The following is a 12,500-nucleotide window of genomic DNA, read 5'->3' as shown; positions in this document are numbered from 1 at the left end:
ATACTTGGTAAAATAATGCTTTTTTTGCAGTAAATGTATACATAAAAGTTTTAGTGCTGATATGTTTTAGCTGCTTAGTAAATAGTTATGTGTTTAATTGATTGATATGGTCTGGGATTGAATACGGTTGATGTTAAAGTGAAAAGTTCTGTACAGTATCAGTGTTTCTGTAGGTTTTTACAAGTCAGATTTAGGACTTTTTAAGACCTTTTATGAAGGAAATGTATGACCTATATCACAACCTAAAAGTACAATGAAATGCATTGTCACAAAGGTACTTACAAAGTAAATATATATGTATTCAGATAAAATAAAACATTTCAATGAGCATTAGAGCTATCGTTACATGGGCGTACAAAAATGAAGACCTTTATAATGATTTAAGACCTAGAACACAATACTTCAGTGAATTCAAGACTTTTTAATGCCTAAAATTATGATTTTTAATAGCCCACAGAAACCCTGAGTATTCAGTACACAGTGTACTTCAGCTGACCTGTTCCCCGGCGCAGCGCAGTACTCGGTGTAGTATTTGATTTTGGGTTCTGTGCCACTGGTTCTCAGCGTTGCCACGACGCCGTTCTGGAGAGTGAAGGTGATCATTTGACTGCTCCTCGACACAGGAAGTACCTCCGCGGGAAAAACATGGGGAAGTACAGTTACTACAAGTACTGCAAAACACTTTATACTTCCTTTACAGCTGCTTCCATGTTAGTGTGCATCAGAAGAAATGAAATGAGTACTTTGAATACACATTGACCTGAACACCAAGACATTTCGGAGCGTTTATTTAGCCCTTGGAGCCGAGCTGCACCAATCACATCGGTGTATCTGATATAGGGGGGCCAGAGGCGAGCTAAACAGATGACGACAGCGCTGCGACGTCGAAGTCCGGAATCAGTCAGTAAACATTGGTCGTAGTGTTATCCAATTGCGTGCAGTGATATTTTTAAATGCATGCTTGGTGCCGCCCCTCAAGTTGGGCCATTTTCATTACTCACAGCCAGACCCTAAAAGCAACACTAGAGAACTTTTCCCGCTTTGGTCCCCCTACAGGTTGGAAGCGGAATTGTCCATTACCACTGTCGTGATGTCTCATTATGTCTCATTCGAACTACAGATCCGCTACCTGATCTGGCAAACTTGCATAATGTACTGTAATGGACAATTCCGCTTTCAACCTGTAGGGGGACCAAAGAGGGAAAAGTTCTCTAGTGTTGCTTTAATCTTTCAGATTTGGGTCTGGATTTCCAGGCTATAGATTGTCAGCCATAAAGTCTAAACCACACGTGTCAAACTCAAGGCCCGAGGGCCAAATCCTGCCCCTCGCAAATTGTCATCCGGCCTGCATAAGAATTTAGGTTCACAATAATTCTTGGCCCACGTAGTTTTTGTTGTTTGAAATGTGACAATCTTTCAGCTTCTTTCTGGGTTAAGTAGTTTCTTTTGGTGATTTTTGCTTTTTTTTCTATCATTTTTTTATAGGTTTATAAAAACAGAGCTATTGATGAATCAAACGTTTCTTACCGATCTGCGGTCGGGCCGGCTGCTGTCATATCCCGTGGTAACGTCTCTGATGTGGACGATCCGGACGCCGCCGCACGTCTTCGGGTACGAAGCGTCGCCGTCAAAGTTTCGGATCCGGCTGAAAATCTTCTGGATGGTGGGCGGGTCGTTACAGATGACGTACGACGTTTTAGACACATGATGACCGTACCTGCAGACAGGAAGTCACGACACAAGCAACTGTCAAAATAAGAGAGATGAAGAAAGTCTTTCACACATGTGAATTCATTTCACCATCAAGAAAACTTCAGAACATAGAAATGTAAATCTGCGGATGTGAAAATCTAAATAGGAATAGAGGCAAAATTGGGATTTACAACAAATCCCCAGTGTGTAAAGACCTTAAACCATTAAAGATGATTTCTCTTCAGACACCTGTAGAGCTTTGTTATAAACAATATTTCTGCTTCACTTTTGGATCACTGTAGAGATGTCGTTCAACGAACAGAGGTTTACGGTGGCCCTAAAGTGCAAATCACCACAGCAAATAGGAAAACACAACAGAAAAAATGAAAACACGACAGAAAATATGAAAACAAAACGGCAAATAAGAAAACACGACAGCAAATAGGAAAACAAAACGGCAAATAAGAAAACACGACAGCAAATAGGAAAACACGACAGCAAATAGGAAAACACTTCAACAAATCACAAAACACAACGGCATTAACTTCTACCGGAAAAGGTAGGGCCTATCTAGTAGAGGACGGACCCTCCTGATTGGACAGACGCACTGTCTGTCTTTTGACAGGAAGGAGAGGTGAAAAAATAAAAGTGCCTCACTGTCTATGCTTTTAACAGACGGACTAGCCGTTTCTCATTTCAAAACACTGGACGAAATGGATGTGGAACTATGAACTGTGCTGTTGGTGAATCGGCGTCAGTCTGCTTGCAGGAGGAGAATATTCTGTCAGGAACTTTGCTCGCAACGTGCAAAGGTAGGTAACGTTACCGACACCGATAGGCTTTAATGTAAGCAATAGTCGTTTTGTCTTATTTGTCCCATGTCAATAAATTAAAAACTCGTGGGAGTTCATGTTTGTAGTTGTCATAACACTTACCGGTAAGGAGAATTGCAGTAGCTAACCGTTTACATTAGCTTGTAGTTTACTGCATGTATGCAACATTAGCTCATTGTCCAGTAGCTTCTAGCTTTCAGACAAATGCAGTGCAAAATATGATCAGCAACTACAAGGTAAACGCTACCAGCTAATGAGCTACCACAGGCAGTATGATATGCATTAAACTGCAAGTGAGAAAGCATAAATAGTACTGTAAACACACAAGCTACAAGGCTACAACCAACATATGAAAAGTCATAATACCTCCATTGATAAACACCCACTAATACAGTAAAGGTAGGTGTAAGTGTGTTAAATGGTCAACAGTTGTCAGTTAAGACCATGATGAAGAAACTACACCACTACACAGTTACATGAAGTACCTTCATGTTACAGTATGCTTAAATATACTTGTGATACAATTCTAATCTTACCAGGACAGGTTGGATAACTACTGGACTAACCTAATCTTACCAGGACAGGTTGGATAACTACTGGACTAACCTAATCTTTCTCCTTCTGTCTGCAGTCTTGAAGCAACACCATCATCGGGAGCTGAGTCTGATCGCCCTTCATGTTGAATATACTTGTGTACAGTATATAGTAATGTTTGAAAAAATGTTATAATAAAGATACACGTTTCATTAATGTCTTTTTAGAGCTTCTATACCTAACTAGTTATTAAAACAGGTAGCATCTCAATATAATTACTCAGTTAGAAGTTTCCTGTGTCCAGGTCATAATTTGATGGAAAAATAAACATTGAAAAAGAGTTTATATTATATACACACCCAAAAACTTAAAAGACACAGACAAACTAGTTAATTTAATGCATTTAGTTTTTGAATGGCAATCTCTAATATAGCAAATAATCTATTCAGCATCTCTTTTTGGCCTCTGTCTCCCTGCTTGTCTTTTGCTTTCCCTCTCCTCCTCATCTCTCCCTTCTGGTGACGCTAGTGCAGCCACGACGCTGAAGTTGGCATCCGATTCGCAGCTTCTGATTTGGCAGTTAAGGGGAACTTAAAACTGTTTTTTTAACCTCTTACTGTATTGAATGAGTGTTAGTCATTAAGGTAAATTTATAATTATGTCTAAAACACACTTTTAGATTTGTGAAAGCTTTATTGTCTTTATGAGAACACAATAAGTTTTTTTCACATATAAACCACATTAGACTAGGTCTAGATCCACCTAGACTTGTCAAATCTGGACTACATTATCCCAGAGAGGCTAAGGAGTCTTAAAAACACAGTTTGGGATTTGTGAAAGCTTTATTCTATTTGTGAAAATGCCATAAAGGGAGATTTTACTGTTTTTTGCATATGTAGACCACATTGGACCAAGTCCACATTCAAAACCACAATACCTAAACTTGTCAAAACTGGACAAGAATTAACTCACTCTCTCCATGTCATTTATTATATCCATGAGCAGGTCTTCCCCTGTACTTGTGTAAACACGGGAACGCAAACTTGGTAATCTACAGTGGGCAATACAGCACCGTAAAGAAAAGACCTTTACGACAGCAGGTGTGGTGAAAATACTACCACTTTTGTCCAAAGTGGCCGCTAGAATTAACACAAACTGAAAGTTACATATAGCCACTTTAAGTCATAGAAAAAAATGTCTTCATGAATATAATGTGGAACTGCTGTGGACCTATCTCTGACAGCAACACATTTAGGATGTATTTGATCCTGTCAGAAGACACCATGGTGCACACTTTATCAGAGAGTGTGTCACAGCTGTCGAGGAAGTTTGACAGGTATTTCACAATCCTGTCCAGCTGGGTTTCATCATCAAAGAAGATCGGACCCAGCGTTCCCCAGAAGTGGGGTTGCTCCTCACCTGAGACAATGGCCTATGAAGTATGAATTAAAAAAAATCTTAATAAATACTCAGTCCTGCCTCTTTTTCTGAGGAAAGGTGAGAAAACAACACTTATGTTGAAGGAGAAGGATTTGAAGAGTAAATTAAACCACTGGCAAATCTATGACGATATTTGGATTAATTTCCAAAAGGTAAAAATAACTTTTTCTACTTTTCTTTTGAAGTGAGAAGGAAGACCTGCTCATGGATATAAGAAATGACATGGAGAGACGTGGACTTGTACGTTGAATGTCAATTAGCAAAGGCCATGCGGTGGCAATAAAATAAAACAGTTTATTTAGCCTCTCTGGGATAATTTAGTCCTGATTTGACAAGTCTTAAGTATTGTGGTTTTGGATCTGGACCTGGTCCAATGTAGTCTATATGTGAAAAATACAGTAAAATCTCCCTTTATTGCATTTTCACAAATAGAATAAAGCTTTCACAAATCTCAAACTGTGTTTTTAAGACTCCTTAGACTCTCTGGGATGATTTAGTCCTGATTTGACAAGTTTAGAAAAACGGTGAAATCTCCCTTTATTGTGTTCTCATAAAGACAATAAAGCTTTCACAAATCTAAAAGTGTGTTTTAGACATAATTAATAATTTACCTTAATGACTAACACTCATTCAATACAGTAAGAGGTTCAAAAAACGGAGGATCAGTCACTTAGCGATGTAAATTATGTTTCCCTGCTGAATCGGACAGTTTTAAGTTCCCCTTAAATTTCCCCTTAACTGCCGAATCGGAAGCTGCGAATCGGATGCCAACTTCAGCGTTGTAGTGCAGCCTCCATTTGTTCCTTAGTCCCTGTTAAAAGACAGCAAACACAAGAAAAAGATCTTTACCATTATAAATGCTATAACGGAATGTTATACTTGTTACATGGGAAACTACATTTTAGCTTTCATTTAACGTTGCTAGTGAAGTTAACAAGGTGCAGCTTTACCTCCAATCCTGCAGCTACAACTGATAAACACACACATTTCTAAATCTCTGCTAACATTACGCATATACAGTAACGGCTTACAAAAAGAGATGAAAATGCCACCGGACATTAAACTTTACGAACACAAATGGCATAAAAGACAGCAACACAGCTAGCTAGCTAACAGCCTAATGTTAAATGATAGGTTCAGTTAGCTTAACGTTAGCTCGGGGTGTATCTACCTAATTATAATAGCAATTTGTACCAGCATTAATGCGTAACACTTGACATTGATGTAACATATTAACGGTGATAACAAATGTACGGTAAACACTAAATATACTTACATTTAAATGTTAATTGTGCCATCAGCGATGCCGCTCCAACTCCCACTTAGGTCCGCCATTGTTGTTGTTTTTTTAACGAGCCGGCAAAGCCGCGCGCATAGGATTGTGGGTGATTTGGGAGCGCGAAAGACAGACAGTGCGTCTGTCCAATCAGGAGGGTCCGTCCACTGCTAGATAGGCCCTACCTTTTCCGGTAGAAGTTAATGCCGTCGTGTTTTCATATTTGCCGTCGCGTTTTCTTATTGCTGTGTGATTTGCACTTCAGGGCCACCGTAGAGGTTGAACATTAGCTGCTTATTTTCTGTCTCCTGTAAGAACTTGAGCAGCGGAGATGTTTCTAAATTGAAAAGATGAAGCTAACGTACGTCTGGTAGATGTTGTGCAGCTGTTGCTTCAGACTCAGCCGCTTGTGTGGAGGTAAGCAGCCATCTCAGCCACAACCGCTGCCGAACTCACGCCGTCTTTCTCCGGTACCATGCTGCCACACAGGAAACCTGGAGACAAAACAACAACGACAACGCTTTCTGTCTAACATGAATTCAAACAATTGTACTTTATACGTCTTACTGGGATTATTTCATGTCTGGTCTCAACCATTACCTTCCAAAGATTTGAATACGTTCACATAGCCTCAGGCACTTTGGCGATTCGCAGTGTGATTGTCATTAAACAGCCCATTTTTGTGACGTCCTGTTGTGTTCTTTAAACCCCCAAAGTAGCACAAGTAGACTTTATATATTTGTACTTTCTCTATGCATAGGAATGTTGAGAAGTAAACAAAGATGTTGTAAGAATTAACTTTGTCTATATTCTGTGCTTATGTATTTATTGTGATATTTATTACAATTGAAGAGGACTATGTATATTTATATTTGCAAAGAAAATAATACTAGCTATATTGCTCTTATTTTTATATTGTGTGACTGTTTTGTCTGAAAATGTCTTATCTGTGGTAATCTTTTATGTTTTGTGTGGACCCCAGGAAGAGTAGCTGATGTTCTGCATCAGCTAATGGGGATCCTAACAAAATCAAATCAAATCAAATATTTCATAGTTCCTGTTTTCCGTCAGATGGTTTATACTGTAGATCTCGATGTTTCTGAGCGCACTTGAAGGCAGCTTCATTTCCCGGAGAAAGAGAGAAAGAAAAGAGACGGAGGGACTGAGGAAACGGTCAGCTGTTCCACAAAATCCCAGGCAGTTCAGTGCTTGCGTTTGGTGTTTTAAAACTTGTGGCAGAGATAGAGGCAGTGATGTTTCCTGTTTCCTGTACGGGACTCTCACACTGCCTCAAAACACTCCCACAAGTCTAATCCACGCTTGCCACCGCAGCGTGACACAGGGTGGAGTTTCTTTAAAAGTTGAGTTGGCCTCAAGATTTTTTTTTGTGGCTCACACCGCTGCAGCCTTAACACACTACACCCATTCAAAATGAATGGGAGGATTGCCGTTTTGGCATATGTGAATGCAGCCTTTGCAACATTTAACAAAGATTGTTAATGTTAGTTGTTTGTGTGCATCGGGTGCTCCAGATTTCTGTCTGACTTCCACAATCGTCCACAGGTTTAGGACTAGGGATGCACCGAATCCAGATTTTTGGGGTTCGGCCGAATACCGAATCTGCTGGTTAAAATTCTGCCGAATCCGAAACCGAATACTGAATCCTCGTCCCATCCTCAGTCCATGAACTCAGTAAACTCATTAATGAAGTAAACAGTGACTGTCCTTCCTTTGCCGTACCTGAAGTTGCTGCATTCTGGCTGCTGTCTGTAGATTCCTTCATCACAACTCGTATTCTTCCGGATGTTTCCTACCAGATGTTGTAACAGCGGTGATGTTGGGTATAGTTTAGGGTCCTCGCCACCACCAGACTAATCAGCATTGCAGATTGAACATGTAGCTGGACTTGAATGGTCTTCTTTTGACTGAAAGTTCTGCCAAACTACACTTTTTCTGCTCACCAGTTCCATTTTCACTTTCTCACAGCCTACTGCATTGAACGCTCCACCTACGTAAACACCTTCCCGTAATCAACGGCGCCGTCATTACGTCGACCAGCGCAGCACGGAGTGACAGCGTAGGGTTCGGTTCGCTGGAAAACCGAACCCCGTCAAAAAAGCCCAATATTCAGCCTAATCAGAACCCGAATCCTGGTTTCGGTGCATCCCTAATTAGGACAGATGTCACTGAGCTAAGAGTCCAAACCTTTTCTTTTACATAGAAAGCCAGTACAAAAATAAACTTGGTTACCAATCGACTCCTCGAAGGCAAAGATGACGCTGTTTCCTGTTTTGGAGAGTTCGTGTATCCTGTTCCCGATCCACTTGAACCCAGGAAGAGTTTCCTGTTGAACGCAGACAGACAGGAGACCATCGCCATCAACACTTTAACACAATTGGAGGAATATTTGCTTTGATTGTAGGGATGTCACGATACCAAAAATCTAGTATTCGGTACCGATACCAACAAAAGTACACAATACTCGATACTAAAGTCGATATCACGGTGTGTGTAATAAAAAAACGGAAGAAAAATAATAATAATACTTAAACATTAATTCCTTTAAACATTTGGCGGGGAGGGCAGCATCATGTCACTCTTCTTTCAGTGTTTTCTTTTAGTTTCAACTTTCTGTTATGGTGTGGAGTGGAGGGGGCAAGGAGAGCGTGATTTACAAAAACGTCAGTCTTCTGGCCCTCACAGCCTGTTGCTTTGAAGCCTGGCATCACCGCACAGCCAGCGTACGGTACCGTCTCTCACACAGCCAGCGTACGGTACCGTCATTCACACAGCCAGCGTACGGTAAAGTCTCTCACACAGCCAGCGTACGGTACCGTCTCTCACGCAGCCAGCGTACGGTACCGTCTCTCACGCAGCCAGCGTACGGTACCGTCTCTCACGCAGCCAGCGTACGGTACCGTCATTCACACAGCCAGCGTACGGTACCGTCATTCACACAGCCAGCGTACGGGACTGTCTCTCACACAGCCAGCACATGGCATCACCACACAGCCAGCGTACGGTAGCAGAACTCCCAGACAGCAAGCATGTTTACGTCTGTTTCTCTCTGCCGTTGTTTTTCACAAAGAACCGGGCTGCTTAAAGTTAACTGATGTCATAGATTGTCCGTTAAAACAAGCGCTATCAGAGCACACGTTAGGTTGTGATAGACAACGGCAGAGAGAAATAGACTCACTTGCGGTTCGGGAGTTCCTGGTGAAGTGGTGAAAGCCGCTGCCGTAGATGTACGGTAAAGCCAGAAGCTGAATGCGGTCAAGCTGTACAGAGAGATGAAGGGGCTATTCGCTGTTTTGCCGTGCTGGTCGGTGTTCTTCTTCAGCATTTAGCGGCAGTCTAGAACATTTTTAACGTTAGGCGTATATACTGCCCCCGTCAGGTCCGGAAGGATTGCACTGTGGAAAAATGAGTACCGGCACGTTTTCATTATTTTGGCACCGAGTTGGTACCGAAGTACCGGTTCTCGTGACATCCATAATCAACACTAACACAATTGGAGGAATATTTGCTTTGATTTAAACCCCCTGACCTCGTAGTGGAAGCCCTCGATGCGAGCGAAGGCCTGCAGGATCTTGGAGGAAACTGTGGTGGCCAACATGTAAACCTTCTGAGTGTCGGCAGGATCGGGATGAGCCTCCTTCCAATTAAAGAACATCCACCAACCCAACAGGGCCGCCAGCTCGTTACCCGTGAACACCTTCCAACCGCACCTGGAGGACAGGCAGATGCACACGTAAGCTTTTGGCTTTAACTCCCAACAGCCTCTGAGCAATCGTCACAGTTTCTAGAGCGCCAATGATTTCTCTCATCCGATTCACAAGGTCCAGATGTGATTACATTTTCAATTTTATATCAATTAGGTTAGGGACAACATACTCCTAATACCTGTAGTGTGCCATCTGTACTATACGGTGTTGAGATAAACAACTGCTGTACGTATTTTGTGTAAGCATACACCTGGATGGATGGATGTACAGATTCATGACTCTGGGTACTACAGCTACTACATTTGATCCTTGGTCTCCTTTTTGTTTTATGTTATGTGCCTTATTGTACTGTTTTTGTCAATGGTTCAGGGTTGTAGTATTATACAAAGACCACTGGATGTCCTCCTTTGCACTGAGTAGATTGCATTGTATGCAACCTTTGTGCAAGGGAGGACATCCAGTGGTCTTTGTATAATACTACAACCCTGAAGCTCCTTCTGCCAAATGGAGGCTTCTGATTGGTGGTTTGAAAGCTTATAAGAGTATAAGTGTTTTCCTGTTAGAAAACTGTTGACTCCCTGAAAAATCAATTTTAATTGAAGAATAAATTATTTTAACCCAGCCCCAACAGTTACCCGTCAGACTTCTCTGCGACAGCCAATCGATCGGCGTCAGGATCGGTCGCCAGGACGATGCAAGCATTTTCCCGCTCAGCCAGAAGAAGAGAGAGCTCCTGAAGAAGACAATAACGGATTATTAGAGCAGGAATAATAAAATACTGCATCAGAGAAGTGGGATCTACGTCCTACCAGGACCGACTCTCCCTCCTCGGGGTTGGGGCAGCGGACGGACGAGAAGTTGGGGTCGGGGTCTTTCTGCTCGGGGACGGGGATCGGCGGAGCGAAGCCAAACGCGTGGAAGGCCTGCTGGACGAAGGCGTGTCCGACGCCGTGGAACGATGAGTGGACAAACTTCAACGGACAGCTTCTGTTCAGATCCCTGAGAGACACAAGACACACGTGAGCCAGACGGCCTTCCCTGTGGAGCCCGTTGAGCTCTTCATCACATTACTAGTAGAGGAGTGACCATTGACTGGAAATCAGTCCTTCCAGAAAAATGTGGAGTTTTTTTGTGATTGTTGCGGGCAAAAATCCTTGATTATGCGGCACGTTTTCTTAAAAAATGCGATGGAATATGCGGGATATTTATGCAATTTTATTGCGATGAAAATGTGGGAACTTGCAAAAACTGTGGTTTCATCATGGCTTCATCGCGGGGTTTGCAGCTTTTCGATGACGTTCACGTCGCGTGATTACGTCAATTCATAACGTTCCCATGGCAACAGGGGAAATTGCTGCTCTTGTAGTAAACGCAACATTTTTCAACTTTCTGCTACGATATATGTAACTTTTTTGCAACGAAATGCGGGGATTATGAAATCATGAAAGCCCCGCATATTTTGCGCGGAATCGGTAATTTATGCGGACTTTGGCTGATTATGCATTGATTATGCGATCGCATAATCACGTTTGTTTCTGGAGGGACTGGTAAATATGAATGGACAGCGCATGTGTGACGTCACCCATTGGTTTGTGGAGATCTGCTATGAGTCGTCGAGTTTGCCGTTACGGGCGCAGCCATCCTGGTTGCGGATGTGGCGATTTTAGACAAGAGGGAGGAGAGAGGGAGGAGGGAGGGAGGAGCCATAGACTGTTGGGCGCCATCTGACTGTGACGTTAGCTGAGAGTTGGCAATGCTGCTTACACTCTACGTTACGTTACACACTCTCACTGGCAATCTGGATTCAACTGCTGCTGAAAGCTAGCCTACAGAATTCAAGGTAAGATTTAGCTTCGCTAGGTTTTAAATATATCTTTGTCCCATAGTTATATTACATATAAGACAGGCCGCGGACTGTCAATCACATCATAGCCAGGCCCTAAAACACCCCCTGCTTTATCGTTAATTTTAAAATCAACGTGACCATAATTAAAAAAATGAACATCATTCTGTGTTGCAGAAGACTTAAAACTAGCGATTGAGACCATCACCTCATTATGAAAATGTTTACTGAGGTAATAAATCAAGTGAGAAGTGGGTCACTTTCTCAGAGACTTCTACAGAAACCGACCTCCTTTTGCAACCACACGTGTCTCCCCCTGCTGGAACTCAGATAGAAGCAGGTTTAAGGAGTCTCCCCTGCTATAAATTAAGATATAATGCGAACGTTAGAGGGTACGGCTGTGCTCTCTCTCTCTCTCTCTCGCGCGCCCGACACACACACACGGACTGCAGCGTGCAGTTCAGTGTGTGTGTGGAATATAGCGAGCCTACGCACTTGGCGAGTGTTAATTTCAGACCCTGAGTCCGAGGACCAGCTGCCAAGGTTGCGGGAGAGGCTGGCTTGGTCCTCCTCTTACCTGTGGAAGCAGAGCGAGGTGAGCTCGTCCATGTAGCAGCTGTTGATCTGGGTCAGGGGGTCGGTCCTCAGGGAGCAGCGCTCCACCAGGTCCTCCTCCCAGCAGGAGGCGCTCCAGGGCTCCAGCTGCTCCTCGATACTCTGCAGGATCCCCTTGTCGTGAGGCGAGGAGATCTGAGCGCCGTTACACCAGTACACCTGCAGAGGGCGATACAGACAGGAGGGATTGTTTTCCTGTCCAACTTTGTGTTTTGCAACATTTTTCCCGTCCATATTTTTTTTGCGACATTTTTCTGTCCATATTTTTTTTGCGACATTTTTCCCGTCCAGATTTTTTTTGTGACAATTTTCCGTCCAGATTTTTTTTTTACGATATTTTTCCGTCCAGATTTTTTTTTGCGACATTTTCCCGTCCAGATTTTTTTTCCGACATTTTTTGGTCCAGATTTTTTTTGCGATATTTTTCCCGTCCAGATTTTTTTGCGATATTTTTCCCTCTTGACTTTCTGTTTTTAAATCTCTTCTTCTCCTTGGCCTTTGAATTTTATTGTTTTATTGTATGGCTGTCTTCTCGTGTTTTT

The 12,500-nt window shown here is 42.5% G+C and overlaps 1 protein-coding gene and 1 pseudogene across 1 annotated transcript in view; one reads left to right on the top strand and one right to left on the bottom strand.

The window, feature by feature from the left end:
• Positions 1-12,500, top strand: part of LOC116057041 — a 395,907-nt pseudogene that overhangs the window by 351,505 nt on the left and 31,902 nt on the right.
• pgm2l1 (phosphoglucomutase 2-like 1) overlaps positions 1-12,500 on the bottom strand; it is a 20,477-nt gene that overhangs the window by 1,123 nt on the left and 6,854 nt on the right. Inside the window, 9 exon segments of the mRNA XM_036001668.1 lie at positions 497-630; positions 1,528-1,717; positions 6,141-6,186; positions 6,189-6,269; positions 8,026-8,119; positions 9,323-9,503; positions 10,136-10,233; positions 10,310-10,499; positions 11,921-12,117. Of these exon segments, the coding sequence (XP_035857561.1) occupies positions 497-630; positions 1,528-1,717; positions 6,141-6,186; positions 6,189-6,269; positions 8,026-8,119; positions 9,323-9,503; positions 10,136-10,233; positions 10,310-10,499; positions 11,921-12,117 (1,211 nt within the window).

This window comes from Sander lucioperca, chromosome 5, assembly GCF_008315115.2.
Source record: "Sander lucioperca isolate FBNREF2018 chromosome 5, SLUC_FBN_1.2, whole genome shotgun sequence".
Classification (NCBI taxonomy): Eukaryota; Metazoa; Chordata; class Actinopteri; order Perciformes; family Percidae; genus Sander; species Sander lucioperca.
The sequence above is the reverse complement of the archived record's forward strand: the minus strand, read 5'-3'. Positions and strand labels throughout refer to the sequence as shown.